The 18,514-nt window shown below is 41.0% G+C and overlaps 1 protein-coding gene across 1 annotated transcript; it reads left to right on the top strand.

Moving 5' to 3' along the window:
• The first annotated feature begins 4,061 nt into the window (after positions 1-4,061).
• TAGAP (T-cell activation RhoGTPase activating protein) lies at positions 4,062-13,519 on the top strand. Its single transcript, XM_008566838.1, has 10 exons — positions 4,062-4,334; positions 4,933-5,017; positions 5,105-5,158; positions 5,473-5,539; positions 6,921-7,087; positions 7,723-7,884; positions 8,380-8,489; positions 9,902-10,097; positions 10,699-10,813; positions 11,502-13,519. The coding sequence occupies exons 2-10, from the start codon at positions 4,991-4,993 to the stop codon at positions 12,725-12,727; spliced, it is 2,124 nt and encodes a 707-aa protein (XP_008565060.1). The 5' UTR covers positions 4,062-4,334; positions 4,933-4,990; the 3' UTR covers positions 12,728-13,519.
• Positions 13,520-18,514: the final 4,995 nt, after the last annotated feature.

Raw genomic sequence — 18,514 nt, 5'->3', positions numbered from 1 at the left:
TTCTCTCTGCTAGGTAAGCACTCCACATAAGCATCTGTCTGGACTTGTCTGACATATATTAATCTATAATTAATCTAGATATCTTGTCTCCATTTATAAATGAGTCACTTGAAGGGTTATCCCTGAGGAAAGGTATAGAAAGAGCTCTGGAGTTAGGATCCAGAGACCAAGGTTCAAACACGGCTGAGTGACCCTGGGCAAGTTAATTGACCTGAGGAGTCCCAGTTGTGTCACCTACAAAACAGGGAGAATGACATACTGCAGAGTGCTGTGTTGATAATCGTGTGAGATGATCTGTTTGAAAATACCTAGCACAGTCTGTGCTATATGTGTAGATGTTAAGTAAGACTCACCCCCTTCCTTTCTAGTCTTGGATTCATAGAACACAGAGCTCATAATAGAAACCGAGGAACTAGGTGATGTCTAAAAGAACATTACATGCTGGGATGATGGAGGCCCCAAAGTCATTTCATTTAATAAAGAGTAGTTTGGGGGCTGGCCAGTTAGCAGAGCTGGCTAAAGTGTGATGCTCATAACACCAAGGCCAAGGGTTTGATCCCTGTACCCTCCTGCTGCAAAAAAAAAAAAAAAAAAAGAGTAGTGTGTTTGCTTGGGAGGGGACAGTAGTGGTTGAGTAGAGGAACCTGAAAGTTGCATCTCCCAGAATAGAATTAGGATTTAAGATGGAAACCTTAGAAGGCAGGCTCCATTCCTACATGACCAGGAGCTTTCTGCCTGGTTAGGACATGGTTTCTCGGGAGTAGCAACGCTCTCAGCACTACAGGACTTCAAAAACTACCTTAAAGAGACCATTTGGGAATCTGGTAGGGGATGCTGCAGAGCTGAAAACACCAGAGTATGGATATGACATTGAAACGCATTTGGCCCTGAGACTGAATGTCAGTGAATGCTCATGTGCAGTCCCATAATTCAGTCTAAAAAAAGAAAAAGGAAGAAGATACCAGATTAGAAGGAATTTTTCAAATTCAATATAATTTATAGCATTTGCATTTAAATCATTTCTTCCTTTTAAAATATTCAAAGTTATCATAATATTGTTAGCAAACATTTAACCCTTTATTCCACTCCTCAGAATAGTAGTTACCGAAATGAACGTGTTTATACGTCTACTTCTTACTACATTTTATAATAAATTTAGACATGATCTTCGTGAGGAAGAAATATAACCCCCAGCAACAATCAAATCTCACTTAAAAATTCAAAAAGTTTTAAAAGTACATATCCAAAGGGAAATGGCGCTTTTGTTATATCCAACTAACTTCCCCATTGCCTTCTGTTGATGACTGAGTTTGTAGTGACAGACATCTGTGGCACTGGAGGAACTGAGAAGAATGAGATGACCATCGTAAAGAAACCGAGACTCGGAGATGGAGGAAAGGGACAAAGGCCACTTGGGGCAGCTGCAGGCACAGAGCGGTCCTGAGAAATGGGAAATCACAGTGCAGTGGATTGGAATGAGCAGGAAGGAATCCTTTCTTGACACTAAGACTTGTCAAAACTGTTAAGAAAACAGTAAGAACCGTGGAGTGGTGAATCATCCGACAACACACCTGGATTTTGACTGATAATGGCTATGGCTGTTAAGGGTGAAGATAACAGGCAAACTTTTTGGTCACAGGATCCCTTTAGAAAATTTTTGGCAACTCTAAAGAGCACATTATATCTATCATTATGTACCATAGGAGAAATTAAACTGAGAAAATTTTAAAACAGAACAATGCATAAGACTGCATTTCTTTCTTTAGCCCTCTGAGCATCCTACCTCGTGTAGCCTCCAAAAAACTCCAGCGTTGGGCCGGCCCGGTGGCGCACTGCTACAGTGCGCCGCTTGGGAGTGTGGCGGCGCTCCCGCCGAGGGTTCAGATCCCACATACAGACCGGTTCCCGCTCACTGGCTGAGCGAGGGGCGGGCACAGCACCGAGGGTTGCGATCCCATTGCCGGTCCCGGTCCGGTACGGTCGCCACACTGAGGGTTGCGATCCGTTGCCGGACACGAAAAAAGGAAAGAAAAAAAAAAAAACTCCAGCGTGTACACAAGAGGATAAGAGTTAAAAAGGTAATTTGCATCTCAGTGTTATTACAATAGTAGTTTTGTCCTTGCAGACCCCCAGCAAGGGTCTCAGGGACGCCCAGGGGTCTCTGAACATCATTTGAGAGCTTCTGATGTAGAGCAAACCTTGAGTTCTTGTCAGGAAAAGAGGAAATTCAGAGAAACATGCTTCAATTTTTTTTTTTTTTTTTTTGCATTTTATATATTGGGATTCTGGAGTCATCTTTTGAATATAGAGTTCCATGGCAAAAAAAACAAAACCCAAAACAGTTTTAAGCCACTGGTTGAGTGTATATCATGAAATACAGTGCATAATAAGAGAAGAAACCTAAGAATTCAAAAATAGATGGTCTTTATTTTTAAAAAGACGAAAATATTTAATTGAGGATTGATGCTTTGTTATAAGAACAGTGCACACATTAAGTTTCTTAGATGAGCCCAAAAAGTAAGTCTGTTGAGTGGGAAAAAAAGTTCATAAAGTACATACTAGAAAGAATATATTATGATACACATTCTATAATCTACAGAGTGTTATAGCAATATTTTATTTCAACTATTTTATGAGTAAATGAATATATTCTGAAACTTTTTATTGGGTATCTACCATATGCCTGGCACTAGGCTAGGCACAGCATAAATGCCCTTTATAATTTAAAAAAATCAGTGAGTTCATTTTGGAGATTTATAAAGGCAGGAGAGGGGCCACAAAAGGGTGGTCGCATCTACGGCTGCCTTGGGGATGCTGGGTGGACTCTGGCACTGTGACCGTTTTGAGAGAGAGAGTCCCCAGCCAGAAGCCTGAAAACTGGGATCTGTCCGTATTTGGATCATCTCCCAAGACAGAATTACACAAAACATTACAGCTGTTCTGTGCTTCAGTTTCCCGTCGAGACCCTATAATGACCTCCTTTCAGTGTAAACACAACAGAGCTATCAATATGAAAATGTCTTAGAATTAAAGATGCTGCTGATGAATTAAGCCAAGTTTTTTAAAATCTTTTATTGAAAATAACATATGTGAGAAGCACACACGTAAGTCTAGCAGCACCCAAATTAAGGAAGGAGCCACCACAAAGCCTCTCTCTGGCCCCTAGCATTTCATGACCCATCCTTTGGGGAGACTGCAATTCTGGCTTCTAAGAGCACAGATTACTTTTGCTGCTTTTGTGCTTTGCATTAATGGAAGTGTGCAAGGTATACCCTTTTGGCTGCTTTCATTCAACTTTGTACTGTGAGATTCAACCTTACTATTGGCTATAATATAGGCTGTTCGTTCTCAGTGCTATATAACACTCCACACTGTGAATGTATCACAGTTTATGTCTCCATTCTACTGTGAAGGTTTTGAGCGATTTCACATATAGCCCTTTACCTGTGGAAAACACCAGGAATTCTTTCTCATGCAGAAGGAGAGATCCACAGATGAAATTCACCATTTCCTTTCTACTTTAATTGGTCTGATCAAAGGAAATTTTTGTTTTCCTTCCATGTCAGAATTAGAACTTATCTGACTATAAATTAAGTATTAGTCATTTTGACTAGGAGTCACGGAAAGGAAAAGGGAGTTAATAGGTTGACAACTGATTCCAGTGGGTTCTCTTCCTAATTCCAAAGGAAACTGGCCTGGCTTTGGGTGCTGATCATTTCTTGAAGGAGGGACCATGTCTTGGGTTTGTTTTTGGTTCTGTGACAGTGTCTACACCCAGGAACGCTAGTCAATGTGTGGTACTGGTGGACCAAGCAGATGGTGGGCGGGAGGGAAGCAGCACCCAAACACGATACCAAAAAAAAAGCACCTGAAATTACCACTTTAGAAAATCAAACAATGTTTATGCATAGAATAACACAATTTTTTATTCACACATCCCACCTTTGACATTAATCAGAGCCCTCACCGATGGGCTGTATGTCATCTTTTCCACTCCTAGTAGTTTACAGATTTTTTACTTTGAAGTGGAAGAAAAAAATAAAAGAAGCAAAAAAGAGCCGTAGCTGCCCCAAAAGGAATGAGGAAGTGAGAACTCTCAGTGTCTGGCTGGCTGTGCCTGTGTGACAGCCCATGATGTTCTTTCCGGTCTCAGTAACATTCTGAGTTTCCACCTGCCCGCCCCCTGCCGCTTATAATGCAGAGCACGTGAAGTCAGAGCAGCTCAGTCTCCGAAGCTCTGCCAGTGGATTAACAGGAGCTGAGCGTCATGCTGTTTCTCCCATTTTCCATAGCTCACTGGAAGTAAAAGAACTCTGGCTAGAGGCCCTCCGAGGGTAAGTACTATAAATTAACGTGACTAGAAATTATAAACTGCCTAGCAGGTCGTGGGTCATTAAGATCACATGCAACAGAAAACAGCTAGACTGTGGAATACGCACCAGTGTTAGAAAAACTCGGAACATGGAATGCTTTGCTTCAATATGAAGGCTGCACTTTTTTTGGTATAGGAATTCTGTAAATGATATCTTTGTTTGATGTTTACTATAAATAGCATCCTGGGAATAAGTTTTTTCCCTTTTTGGGTTGTGAGAAAATTCATGCAGAGCACTTAATACGGTGCCTGATCTATAATGAGCACTCCAAAAAAATGTTTGTTGTGGTGGTGATTGGTATTCAGATTATGTCGCTTGGTGGGAAAGTAATAAATGAACAACAAAGTTTGGGATGGTAAAGATTTCCGGCTTAAAAATTTAGAAATAAGTGTGTTCAGATGCTGTTCTTAATAGCATAAGACATTTGGTAACATAGAACTGACTTTAAATGTAAGCTTTTCTCATAGTTTGAACCTGTGTGTTTCGGCCAAGTGGCACTGAAATTGACCAACTTATTATACGTGTACCTCCTAACTCTCTTCCAAATGATTTGTTGTAGACATAGCCAAAGCCACACAAGAGTGAAGTTCCTCACTGGACAGTCAGCCCAAAGTCTAATGAAGTTGATAAGCAGCTGCAATGCTGTACGTACCCCTCTGGCGTTTATTAATTTGTATTTTCTAAAGCAAGAGCCAAAAGATGTTTACCTAATTTTATTTTTTCTCTTTTAGCCAAAAACACTAAATGCCAATAATATGGAGACATTAATTGAATGTCAATCAGAGGTAAGAAAGCGATTTTTAAAACCTTTTTATCTATGCTGTGAGAATATGGAAAACTTTCTGTTTTAATTGAATATTATTTAGATTAATTATCACAGTAGAAAAATAACATTATAAATGCAGTAAATCAAACACATTAATTGGGATCTTACATGATAACAATCAAGACTTTAACATTGATTCTAGGAGCTAGAAAAAAAATCAATGCACTCTACTTAATTTTTAATGTGAATTAGATGTTGTATGTGTATTTTGTGAGGAAAGACTGGGAAAGTTTCTTCAGTCATTATTTTCAGTTGAAATAAATATATTTTTAGGGTGATATCAAGGACCATCCACTGTTGGCATCATTTGAGAGTGAAGATAGTATCTGCCAGCTAGTTGGTGAGTTTTGAAAATATATTGATTTTTTTGAATCATAATTGATTATACATATTTGTGGAGTATAGAGTTGAATATCAATATCTGTGTATAGTCTGTGATGATCAAATCAGCATAATTAGCCATACTGATCTTTTATCTAAGTGCTAACAACAAGTGTTCTTGGTTTGCAAAACCACAGTGTTTTACTCTACTAGGAATTTATTTTCATAAGTGTTCTTTTAAAGACCGCAGAACATTAACACTTAAATGGCAGGCATGCTCCAGCTTACTAGAGCAGAGAGCAGTCAGATAGGAAAGATCCTCTCTATAGCCAATCCCCCAGCTCTGCAAAGGGTTTTTAGTGGGCTTAAATCTCCTGGCCATTTATGTTTTGACAATTAAAGCATGCATACATTTGAAAAACACACAGTGCCTTTTCTGTTTCTTCCTTCTCTAATGGAGAATGCATCTAAGAGCCCGTGAAGCAGTTGTCACTGAGCTCAAATCCCAAAGAACCCACCATTCGCTCTCAATTTTTTTCATAATGCACTTTATTGTAAGATAACCCTGACCCAGTTCTCCTGAACTATAAAAAGAAGCCACTTCTCTCTCATTCTTCTTCCACGTGCCAGTGGAAAAATGTATAGAAATATAGCTTTTATAATTAGAAAAAAAAAGAGACTTTTGAGGTGCAACACCTACTGCACACGTCTTCTGAATTTTCAAAGGATAGAATATCTTGGTAATGTTCTATTGATAATTCCCAGTTATCAGGTCTAGGTTCAAGCCTTCCTGCAGCAATTGGTGCTGGTCCCTTGTCTTAAAGCAGTAACCTGGAAAACCCAGGGGACTGCAGATGGTCTGAATGATGTAGCTCCCTCTAGTGGCTGCTTGGTGCTAATGCTGTAGAGGGTTAATGGCCAGCTCTGCTCACTCAGTGCCTTCAAATAATATTGAGCAAGTCACTTCCTCTCCTTATGTTTCATTTTCTTCACCAGTCAAAGGAGGAAACTAAAATAATCTATTTCACATCAGAAATATCCTCTAAAATTATTAAGGTCAATATGTTAAGATGGTTGTTTATGACCTGCACAGTTAGGTTTTGCTAATTTTCTGTAGCAAACAGCTGCAGAAGGGTGAAAACAGGAAAGGCGGGGACTTTGAGGAACGTTGGTGTTGATGTTTAAGTGTCCGTTACCCTGGTAACAGCGTGGTTGTTTTTCAGTAGGTTTTTCTAGATTAAGATTCACGCCCTTTGCTTTCTTGGTTTTTCAAAATTATTTCCCCCACATGGCATATTATAGATGACATTATGTGGCCGACAAGATCCATTTTGTTATCTGAACCTTTGCTTATTAGCATTGTGATCTGATTCCTCTCTGCCTTGTTTTCATGGGTGTAGAAGTTAAGAAGAGAAAGAAGGTGCTGTCCTGGCCCTTTCTCATGAGAAGGCTCTCCCCTTCATCAGATTTTTCGGGGGCTTTGGAGCCTGAACTGAAAGTGTCACTATTTGATCAGCCCTTGTCAATCATCTGCGGTGAGAACGACACACTCCCCAGACCCATCCAGGTAGGTGCTCATTTACTCATAAGTCTACTTCAGTTTTCCATCAGATGTGAAAAATCCTTGGGAAATCTGGCTGCAGTTCTCATGCTACACTTGGTGGGGCTGAACTTCACTCTTGGAAGTGGTGCTCCCACATATTTGTGCACAGGAGAATATCTGACTGCTTACATTCTAAAAATTTATTGTATTTGCCAATGAGCATGGAGTGGCGATCCCTCCAGTCCTTTGACTTCACAGAGTTAAGAATGCTGAAAATGTGTAGCTTCTGAAAAATCAACAGGCATAGAGGGAGTATAGAGTATATGATCAGAAATCCAGTTCAAAAGGAGGGGGTCCCAAAGTCATTTCAGAATATGCAAAATTAGAGCTTTCACAATTTACATCTTCTTAGAAAAATGGCAGTGCTGAGGAAGACAGTTGACAGCAACTGGACTGAAAGCAAAAACTGGCTAATAGAGGAGAGAACTAACTTAGAGAGAGAGGATAGTTTATGACAGGTAGAGTTAAGAACTGTTCGTGTACATTATTTTAATTTTCTTCCTCCAACCTAGACATAGATTTTCATGTATTACTAGCAGCAAAGTGTGTGTCTTCAGACAAAGGGTGACCGTTTCCTGTCCCTGTGCTTGTTTCCTTAGGATATTCTCACCATCCTATGCCTTAAAGGCCCTTCAACAGAAGGGGTGTTCAGGAAAGCGGCCAACGAGAAGGCCCGCAAAGAGCTGAAGGAGGGGCTCAACTCCGGGGGCGCCGTGGACCTGGAGGGTCTCCCCGTGCACCTGCTGGCCGTGGTGCTTAAGGTGAGTTCACAGCATTTGTGCCTAAGAACCCGCAGCAGGCTCTGACTCGCTCATTCTCAGCAAACAAGAAATGGGCTCTTCTCCCTACAAGGCAAGGTCAACTAGTCTTAGAGTTTAATTTTTTTTAGTGAAGCCCTTTATTTATGTATATAAGCATCTCTTTCTGTGAGCCCAGATTCCAACAAAAAGGGAGGCATTAAGTTCCTCCAGAATGTTGATGAGAAAAGACAATTCGATTGTCCTATGGCTGAGTCCGAACCCCTAGACCTGGTGGCCCCTCAGAAATCACCCACCTGGGGATGATGCCTTGTACTTGGCCTGTTGTTAGGAAGTTGCTGAGAGAGGATGTGAGCTCAAGGGGTTCCTGACATTAATCACATGCACGATTAAAGGGGGCACAGTCTAGGGTAGGACGCACAGAGAGTTCCCTGAGATGAAACCCAACGGCACGTTACACAAGACAAAGAGGCCAACAGGCCCCCTCTCACCCTCCAGGACTTCCTCAGAAGCATCCCCCTGAAGCTACTCTCCTGTGACCTCTTTGAGGAGTGGATGGGCGCCCTGGAGAAGCAGAAAGAGGAGGACAGAATCGAGGCCCTGAAACAGTGAGTCGTCGGGGCGATTCCCGGGCAAGGCTCCCTTCCTCTCTGCCCTTTCATTCTTTCCACAATGGTCGGATGCTTCATGATGCGTATTTCATGAAAATCGTGATGTTTAGGAAAGCAGAGCGGAATTGCACATCCACTCCCAGGATAAATACTAGGAGGTGTCCTGGTTTTTTTAAAGTAATTTTAGCCAAATAAAAGGAGAGGCTTCTTCAAAAAGAAGACAGTGAACTTCTATGCTCACAAATTCCAAGAAGGGATGGGAGTGTAAGAATATAAGGAGTTTAAAAAGTTTGAGATAAAATCATACCTGAAAGATTTAACACAGACTCACCAGCAAAGTGTAGGGATTTGGAGTTTTCTTCAACCTACATCAATTGGTGTTGTGCAAGGCAAGAATTCTTCCATAAAACATGCCTTAAAATGTACCAGAACAATCTAGAAGGGATTGTTTTGTTCATAAAATTCCATAGCACATTTCACAACCTTATAATTAACCAAAATGAAAACTGTATAAGAACAAATGCCCATGAGAGTAATAATAATTACGTATGTAAATGGAAAGTGTGACCTGTTAGTGACTAGAGAATCCTAAATTCCTCACTGTAAAATGTCAGCGCTTTTGCCACGTCCTAAGAAATTGTCCCACATGGCTAAGTACGTTCAACAAAATATTATAGAATCGAAGACATTGAGTGTCTGTCCCAAAATGAAAATCCTAAGATAATCACAGTAAGTTTATACCTAGACATGAAGCTGTTTCATAACGGTACCTTCTTATGAGAAATGAAAATGATCTGTATGTTGGAGTTGCCATTTCAGTTTTTGAAAAAAGTGAGACTTTAAAAAGCCTTATTATCAATTTTAAAAATCATGCTTATTAACAACATCACTATTTAAGCACTGCCTTGACCATATTTATGAACATGCCCTTATAAACTGATTTATTCTCCAAAAAGATTTTTTAGAGTGGTATAAAAATGTGTCATCTTCATCTGGTGACCACAGTTCAAAAAAAGACAAGAAAACCAGTCTCACGGTGTTAGAAAAATTCTACGTGGCTCAAAGATTACTCATCAAAATGATTTTCAAAATGTAAAGGCAAACCGTGGTAATTAATGCAGTTTCTGCTTCATAAGTTAGGATCTGGGTAAATAATAAAGGGTTGTGTTATTGGTGTCCCAATTATAAAGACCGGTCTCTTAGCTCAAGACCTTGTGGTCAACCAGTTTCATTCTGTGTCAGTTGCCACTGGAGGAATCCGAATGAACATTTCACAATATTACTTGTGAAAATGCACCTTCCTCATTTTAAAGGAAGTCTGGTTTGGGCAGAAACTTTCAACTTGCTACACCAAAGCCAGATAGGCCATTAGCCTCCTTGAGAACTAACATCCCTTAACTTCATTCCAGGGTTGCAGATAAGCTGCCCCGGCCCAACCTCCTGCTCCTCAAGCACGTGGTCTCCGTGCTATACCTCATCAGCAGGAACTCCGAGGTCAGCAAGATGGACGCCAGCAACCTGGCTATCTGCGTCGGACCCAACATGCTCACCCGAGACAGTGACCAAGATTTGTCATTTGAAGCCCAGAGAGACTTGAACAATAAGGTTTGTTCTGCTTATTTTCAAGAAATTCCCAATTAAGATCTCACCATCTGTTTGCAAAAGCCCAGCAATGAAATATTCCCGAATTCTCCAACTGACTCAGGATCACAGTAAAAATACAAGGCACAGAATGCTTTTGTAATCATTCCACTCTCTTAGATACGTGCATTTGAGGAAACTGAATAAATCTGTGTCTTCTGTCGTCCTGTGAGACAGAAGATAAGTATTAAAGATTTTTATGTCACTATCTCCCAGGATAGAAAAAGACCTTTTGCTTTTTTCTTTTGTGCAACACACTGTCAGTCCCACTATCACTTTGGGAAACTACTTGCTTAAATGAAAAAATGTATTTACTTTAAAATAAAAGACTTTTTTAAATTGTTAAATAAAAAAAAACGTGTCTCAAAAACACCAAATAACATCTAATTTTAATGTATATGATTGTTACCAAATTTCTGTATGCTCTTTTCAGACACATAAGTCTCTAATTCACATTTTGGCCCCTCCTCCATAGTTGACCCCCACGACATCCCCAATCTTTCCCCCCTTCCTAAAAAAAAAAAAAAAGTCTTTAAGCTGACAACCTGCTTATTTTTCTTGACAGATTAAGACATTGGTGGAATTCCTCATCGATAACTGCCTTGAAATATTTGGGGAGAACATTCCGGCAAAATCCAGTCTCACTTCTGATGACTCCCTGGAACACACTGACAGTTCAGGTACAGAATGTGCTGTCCATCCGTGACGACGGTGGGGCGAGGTCCATGCCAGTCTGACCATCCATGCCAGTCATGTAAACTATCTCTGGTATTTGAAGCAGAAGTTACCTTCACAAATTACCAAGTCACACTAGGCTCAAGTCCGTAAGGAAGTCGCTAAACATGAAAACTTCGCCCTTTGATCTTCCTGCGGTGCTGCCTCAGAGGCAGACACTCAGCTGCAGTCTGGAACTTTTCCTGTCCCTATTCTAAATCACAGATAACTGCTCATTTTTCCAAGTATTTTTTAGCTATAGAGATAGGGTGAGAAAATTTTCTTTCCGCATACTGGAATGTGAGTTCATTAAAATGGCAGTGGATCCAATGAAAGAGCCATGCAAAGGATCGATCTGAAAGTTTAAGATCAGTAAATTTTCAGTGAAATGCTGTCTTCTCTTTTCTCATTTTATTCTTTCTCCTCCTCTTTCACTCCTTCCCTCCTTCCCTTTTCCTACTTTTCTTCTCATCTCAAAATAAATTTGAAAAGAAACCAAGTTTTAATGTGGCAAATTTCTTGTCACATCAAGCCCCAAAGTCTTTCCACCCAACTACCTAGTGCCATGACTGGTGTGAACAGGGTAAACTGCAGGAACGTGTATTTCTAAAAGAACCTGAACAAAAAGTCCAACTGTCCCTTAACTTCCCCCAGATGCATCAACCCAGCAGAATGACTCAGCCTACGACAGCAACGACCCCGATGTGGAAGCCAGCAGTGTCCTCAGCTCCCAGGTGCCCGCGGTGGCGGCTGCGGGCACGCACGTCGGGGAGTCCATCAGCGCGGTGGCCAGGCTGGGGGGCGTCCTCAGGCAGCCGGACAGGAGACACTCAGAACCTGGCACGTCGTCCTCACGAGAGTGCCTGGAGAGCCGGAGAGCAAGCCAAAAACTAACGAAAAGCCAGGACGACTTCGCCAGGCCCCAGGCAGCCTGTCGTGTGCAAGGGAAGGAACCTGAGGACCCCTTCCCCGAGGAGGCCTTCGCGGCAGTGCATGGCACAGGCAGGGGCCCGGGGGACCTGAAGACCAGGAACTTGCCCCAGGGCCCCGTGCGCCCACGGGGACCAGCGCCCAAGGCCTTCTCCAGTGGCTCGCTGGATGGGTCCTCCGACAGCTCGCCCGTGGCCTCTCCTTCCAGTCCCAAAAGGAATTTCTTCACCCGACATCAGTCTTTTACCACAAAGACTGAGAAAAGCAAACCCAACCGAGAAATTAAAAAACACTCCATGTCGTTCTCCTTGGCCTCTCACAAAAAGCTGCTGAGCAAAGCCCCCAGCGCTGGGTCCGGGGGATCCAAAGGCTTCCCCAGAGACCCAGCCAAGAAGGATGTTAGAAAGGACAGCCAGCTCGCCGGCCGAGTGGTCCAGGAACACGGGTGTGGCATCCACAGCCAGGCAGCCCCAGGCTTCGGCTCGAGGTCCTGTGCGCTCCTGGGGGACGAGGTGTTCCTGCAGGTGGATCAGAGGAGCCCCGGAAGCCCGCCGTCCTATGCAGAGGCCGTCCTGGGCCAGTCTGGGCTTGCTGCCCATGGAAGCCAAACGGTGGCAAGTATGCGGGCCAGAGTGCTCAGCGGGGACCCCACAAGGCCACCTCTCCCGCCTCCTCAGCAGGGAGGGGACACGAGAAACAGATGCAGTGCAGAGTCGCCTCATCAGCACAGACTCTCGCCCATGGCTGAGCGCTGGAAACAGAGCAGGACTGTCAGTGCTTCTGGGGAAATTCTAGGACATGTGACTGTACCCAGCAGACCTGAGCTCCACCGGCTGAGGACCGCGTCCGAGTCTCTGCAGAAAAATAAGCAGGACTATCTAAGGCGACAATGCAGCCAGCCGCTCTTTGACGCTGTCCAGCTCCAATATGCTAAAGAATCCTACATTTAGGAACAGGGACCATCCTCCATGACATAGCTTGTGGTATCTCTGTAAATACATGACTGTCTAAAGAACTGCTTTTAGATTCTGTTTTCAAAAAAGTCATTGAATAAGCTCCTTTAGAAAGTTGCGTAGAGTCCTCCTCAGTGAGGATAGCTGCACAGTGGTGGGCGCGTCGGATAGTGTGTGTGTACCTGAATCTGTGCAATATGTCACAAATGTACAAAGTGTGTTATGGACAAGGTGGTAGCTGCAAAGCATGTCTACATAAATCCCTGCACACATTCGCTTGTGTACCTGCGGTAAAGTACATTGCTGTTCTTTGCCTCCTGGGGCGTTTTCCTATTGATTAGTGTTTAAAAATCATCTTTGCTTTTTTAAATGTTGCCTCAAATGTCATGCCATTTGTCACATTTTCTTAGGGAAAAATGTTTAAGTCTCTGGTAGTTTACTCTACTAAGCAGCCTGTGATAACTAATCACCACAGTAGAAGAAACAGACTACAAGAAAAAGAATCCAGTATTTGGCGTTATCAAAGACATTACAAATTCCAGGGGAAAAAAAGGCCAACGCGAAAAATATGAAAAGTACTTAAATATGTTCTTTCAATTATCTCATTAAATTTCATCTGAGGTAAAATGCATTACGTCAATATTAACTCATTCATAGCACTTTGAGTTTCTTTGCAGTTTAATGATGTCTTATCCAATAGTGTAGAGGTAAATGATTTTAGATGTATTGGGGGCCACATATAAACTTCAATGTAATTTCACTACAATAAATTGCCTTCTTTATTTGAAAGTAAAAATGTTCATTCTTTACTAACATGTTACCTCCTTCCCCTCAGTTAATAGAAATCCACCAAAAAAAGCATTCGCACATTGGTTTATTCAACAAGCATTTACTGAGTATATATTCATTATTCCAGACTAATAGGCCAGACTGGGAATCTTGCATTTAGGAAGAGACAGTCCCTGTTCTCCGGGAGTTTGCAAAACCATAAAAAGTTCCCACTTCAAGCCATTTTTTTCAGCAGACAGTCATTCAGAGGACAGAAAAATTTAGTTTACAGATACAGGGTAATAAAACAAATGTAATATTTCCCATTTCCAGTGAATTAAATCTTTCAGTGCTTTTACATATACTTACCTCATTTTTATGATGCTCAGTTTGATTATTACTAAACATAATGGTAAAATGTTTGTCATGTATTAGAACTTTACTGCTCAATGATTAAGATATTTATTTACCCAGTATCTTAGAGAGATACTGGACTTCAAATTTCCTTATTTTATCAGCTTTTTGCATAAAACACTGTGCAGGCTTTTGATTTGTTATAGAAATATGTCTTTGTTGGCTAGCTACCAGATGGTGAATACCTACTGATTTCAGAGATCATTTGTTAATAGTGTCATACAAAGTTAATAACATTGTAAACCAGATTGCTCAAGGCAGCATGCTCAGAACTAATATTAAAAATAACTTATTTAAAAACAATAATAATATATAAACTCAAAGGAGCAGACCTTCCCTCTCTGACTGCTAACTTAATAAAAGCAATCCCTTGCAAGAGTTGGACACTAACAGAAGTAGTTACAATTTTAGCATCTACCATGTGCCAGGCACATTTCAGAATTGAAAAAAAAATTCCCCACCGTGTTCGTAGTAACTTCTTACTGAGAATCAGAGAATGCTCATCAACAGATCATTAAGAGTATAAGGTAGGAAGCTTCAAATGCATTCCCACTTTACCATTGACCAGACTTCCATGTGACCCCACTCAGGTCACAAAGATCTTCCCCAAATTTCCTTCTTTTTAAAAAGTAGGAATGAGACTGGAAGTCCACAACTGCTCCAATGGGTTCCAAGACAGGAAGCACATAAGTGTCGTGGTTTGCTGACAGACACATGTGAGCTGCTTGTAGCCAAGCAAATGTCATTCTTGTGACTGTCTTTGAACGGTGGAGGAGACGGTTGCAGTGACTATTTCAAATATTACCCAGCGTGGTGCTGCCACCTCCATCCATGCAGTGGCTTCCACGTGAACTCGTATTAGTTTGCAAGGGCTACTGTAAAAAGTACCACAGACTGGGCGGTAATAAACAGAAACTTACTGCCTCCCAGGTCTGGAGGCTGGAAGTCCAAGGCCAGGCTGTGGGCAGGGTTTGTTCTTTGTGAGGCTGTGAGGAAAGGGTCTGGTCTGTCTTCTCCTGTGTCTCTTCACGTTGTCTTCTCTTTGTGTGTCTGTCTCCAAATTTCCCCTTCTTAAAAGGACACCAGTCGTACTGGCTTAGGGGCCACCCTAATGACCTCATTTTACCTGTTTAAAAGTCCTGTCTTCATATACAGTAATTCTGAGGCACTGAGGGTAAGACTTCAACATATGAATTTGGGGGGGCGGGGGGCAGAGAAATGGACACAATTCAATCCATAACACCTGGTTTTATAAAATAGTACTTAATGATACCTTAATCACACCAACAATTTAATATTTCACCATTACTAGAGGGCTAAGGCTTGCAGTGAGATTTGGATGATATTGAAATGATACTTTAGTCAAGGATCTGGGAACACCAGAGCTCCAACCTCCTAAAAACCCATACAAAGACAAATGTGCCTGACACCCCAGTGCAAGGTATATGCTAAAACCAGGTCGGAAGTCAAGGCCTAAGCAGGGACTTCAACCTAAATCCAGCTATTACCCTTGGGAAATTTTCTCTTCTCCTATAAAGAAGGGGAAGTGTGGGTTGACACATGATACACTGTGATGATCTGCCATGATATACTATGCTCCCCAGCACTGCCCATGACTGAAAGAAATTAAAACTTGATCTAGAAATGTTGGCTTGTGGGAGTTAACTAACGGTGGATGCCTTTCCTGGAGCTGAGCAAAACTGCAATGTTCTCAGAGCACAAACCCAACAAATACACCTGTGTTGCACTGGGTCCCTTAGCAGTCGAAACAGCAGCTATGGCTTGTGACACTAATAAAACAAATAACAGCTAATAGACACAGTGCTTCCCATGACCATAGTTGAGAATGTCCAAACAGCTATAAATACTGTTTACCCTAATGCACAATTAAAAGAATAAATTTATTGATAAGTTCTCCTGCCTGCGATTGCCCTGGAAGAACTGCCAGCACATGCTGTGCCCCCGAAGGGTCAGGCAGATGGAAACCCACATCAGATGGGATCCCACGTATTTCAAGTTTCTTCTGTAATCAAATTATGTAGTCTTAGCTCTTCATCTGAAAAAGGAGAATTACTGAGGAATCAGAAGTAGAAAGAAACATTTTCCTAGAGATGACTGTGAAAACTTCGCCCTTTAATTTTCCTGCAGTGCTGCCTCAGATGCAGACACTCAGCTGCAGTCTAGAACTTTTCCTGTTCCTATTCTAAATCACAGATAACTGCTAATTTTTCTAAGTATTTTTTAGCTATACAGATGGGGCGAGAAAATTTTCTTTCCACATAATGGAATATGAGTTCATTAAAATGGCAATGGGTCCAATGAAATAGCCATGCAAAGGATCGATTTGAAAGTTTAAGATCAATAAATTTTCAATGAAATGCTGTCTTCTCTTTTCTCATTCTTATTCTTTCTCCTCCTCTTTCCCTCCCTCCCTCCTTCCCTTCCCTCCCTCCTTTCGTCTCATCTCAAAATAAATTTGAAAAGAAACCAAGTTTTAATGTGGCAAATTTGTTGTCACATCAATCCCCAAAGTCTTTCCACCAAATTACCTAGTGCCATGACTGATGTGAACAGGGTAAACTGCAGGAACGTGTACTTCTAAAAGAACCTGAACAAAAAGTCCAACTGTTCCTTAATAAAAATTTTAAGGAAGGATGTAAGGCTATTACTATTTACAAATTATATAATTAGGTACCTAGAAAACTCAAGAGAATCAACCAAAAACAAAAACTACTAGAAATAATAAGAAAACATGTTCAGCAAGCAATAAGTCAAATTAATAGGCAGAAATCAACAGCCTTCATACATAATAACAACAGTTAGAAAACATAATAAAAGAAAAGGCCTCACATACATGACAACAAATAGATTAAAAATCTAGGCATAAACTTAGCAAAACTCATTTGACAAAAACTTGAAAATGTTCCTGCAAGACAAAGAAGTAGAGTTGAATAAACAGAAGCATTTATATTCTTGGAGAGTAAGATACAAAATCACAAAACATGCTCAGTTTTCCCAAGTTAATTTACATCCTTAAGGTGATCTCTATAAAAGAACAGGAGGGTTTTTGTTTGGTTTTTGGTTGTTTTTGATGCTTACTGAACCAAAGACACTGAATTTGGAGATCATATCAAAAAATCAATAAGCTCTAAAAGGAAAGAGAACTCCAGAAAAGAGGCACCATGAGGGAAAACTAGCCCAGCTGGATTTAAGCCATGCTCAGTGCTCAAACAGTTGGGTGCTGGAGCTTTAAGAGACACACACCAACAGCACACACACAGGTAAATGCACTCAGGGCTTCAGTACACATAGACAATTCTATAAATAGTGTTGGTGTATGTGGGCGGCCATGGCGGGGGTACACACAATGTTGGAAGAATATTTCACAATAAATGCCAGGATAAATTCTAGATGGATCAAAAATTTAAACGTGGGAAGAGAAAGAATTGAAGTTCTAAGAGAATAAGGAAAAGTTCATATATAATCTCAGAGTGGGAAAGCCCTTTATAACATGACTTAAAATCCAGAAGACATGAAAGAAAATAATGACAAGCTAACAACATAAAAATCAGTAACGTCCTCATGAGTAAAGCGCCACAAATAAAATCAGAAGATAAATGACAAACTTAGAAAAATACTTACATCTCAACTAACAGAAAAAGGGCCAATTTCCATAATATGTAAAGTTCCTGTAAAATGGTAAGGGGAAGAACAAAACTCGATAAAAAAAACGTGTAAGGGATATAAATAGCCAATACATAGAAAAAGAAAGACAAATAGCCCTTAAACTTGAAAAGTTACTCAAACTCACACCTTTTTTTATAAAACTGAAACTACACTAAAACACTATTTCTCCCACCAGATAAGGAAAAATCTAAAAGTTTAATAATACACTGTGCTGATGAGGCTGTAGGGAAACAGGGATTTCATTCATTCCTGTGGGAAGTGGACATTGATGTGAAGGGTGGGAGTGGGTTTGCTGTGTGCAGATAACAGCAAAGGCACCAGTCCTGGGAGTGTGGCTGGGGGGTTCGGGGTGCAGGCTCCAGAGACAGGCTGTCTGGGTTCAAATCTTGAATCTATCACTTGCCATCTGACCTTGAACAAATTACTTAATCTTTCTTTACCTGCATTTTTCCATCTGCAATATGGGGATAACAATACCACCTACTCCAGGGCTGATATGAAGACTAAAGGAGATAAGAGGCATAACATGCTTCACAGTACCTGAAACCCATTAGGCAGGAGTTCAAAACATGCTAGTCCTCCGTGTGAACGTGAAATTTAGATTACTTTCCACAATGTGTTTGTTATATTACTTGCTTCCGCAAACTCAAGTACAGTAAACTATACAAATTCAGATTCATATTCACAGAGAGAAATTTTTAATTTCTCAATGTGACTTTTTGCTATTTGAGCACAGTGCTTTTCAGAAATGTAACCTATATGTTCAAGCCCTTAATGCACATGGTTAAGAATTAGAAATCCTGAAAGATGAAATTACTTAACTTTGTTTAGATAACAAAGGCTGGTGAGTTCATGTTTAAGTAGAGGCTCTTTATTTGAATTGTCTTTCATTTCTTTTTTTTTTCCTTTTTGTCT

The sequence above is a fragment of the Galeopterus variegatus genome, unplaced genomic scaffold, assembly GCF_000696425.1.
Source record: "Galeopterus variegatus unplaced genomic scaffold, G_variegatus-3.0.2 Scaffold271, whole genome shotgun sequence".
NCBI lineage: Eukaryota > Metazoa > Chordata > Mammalia > Dermoptera > Cynocephalidae > Galeopterus > Galeopterus variegatus.
This window is presented reverse-complemented; position numbering and strand designations above follow the sequence as displayed.

Coding starts and splice junctions, on each gene's coding strand:
- TAGAP (XM_008566838.1), top strand. CDS start 4,991: ATGAAGTTGATAAGCAGCTGCAATGCT. Junction 7,885..8,379: donor TGCTGGCCGTGGTGCTTAAG/GTGAGTTCACAG, acceptor CTCACCCTCCAG/GACTTCCTCAGAAGCATCCC. Junction 10,098..10,698: donor AGAGAGACTTGAACAATAAG/GTTTGTTCTGCT, acceptor TTTTCTTGACAG/ATTAAGACATTGGTGGAATT.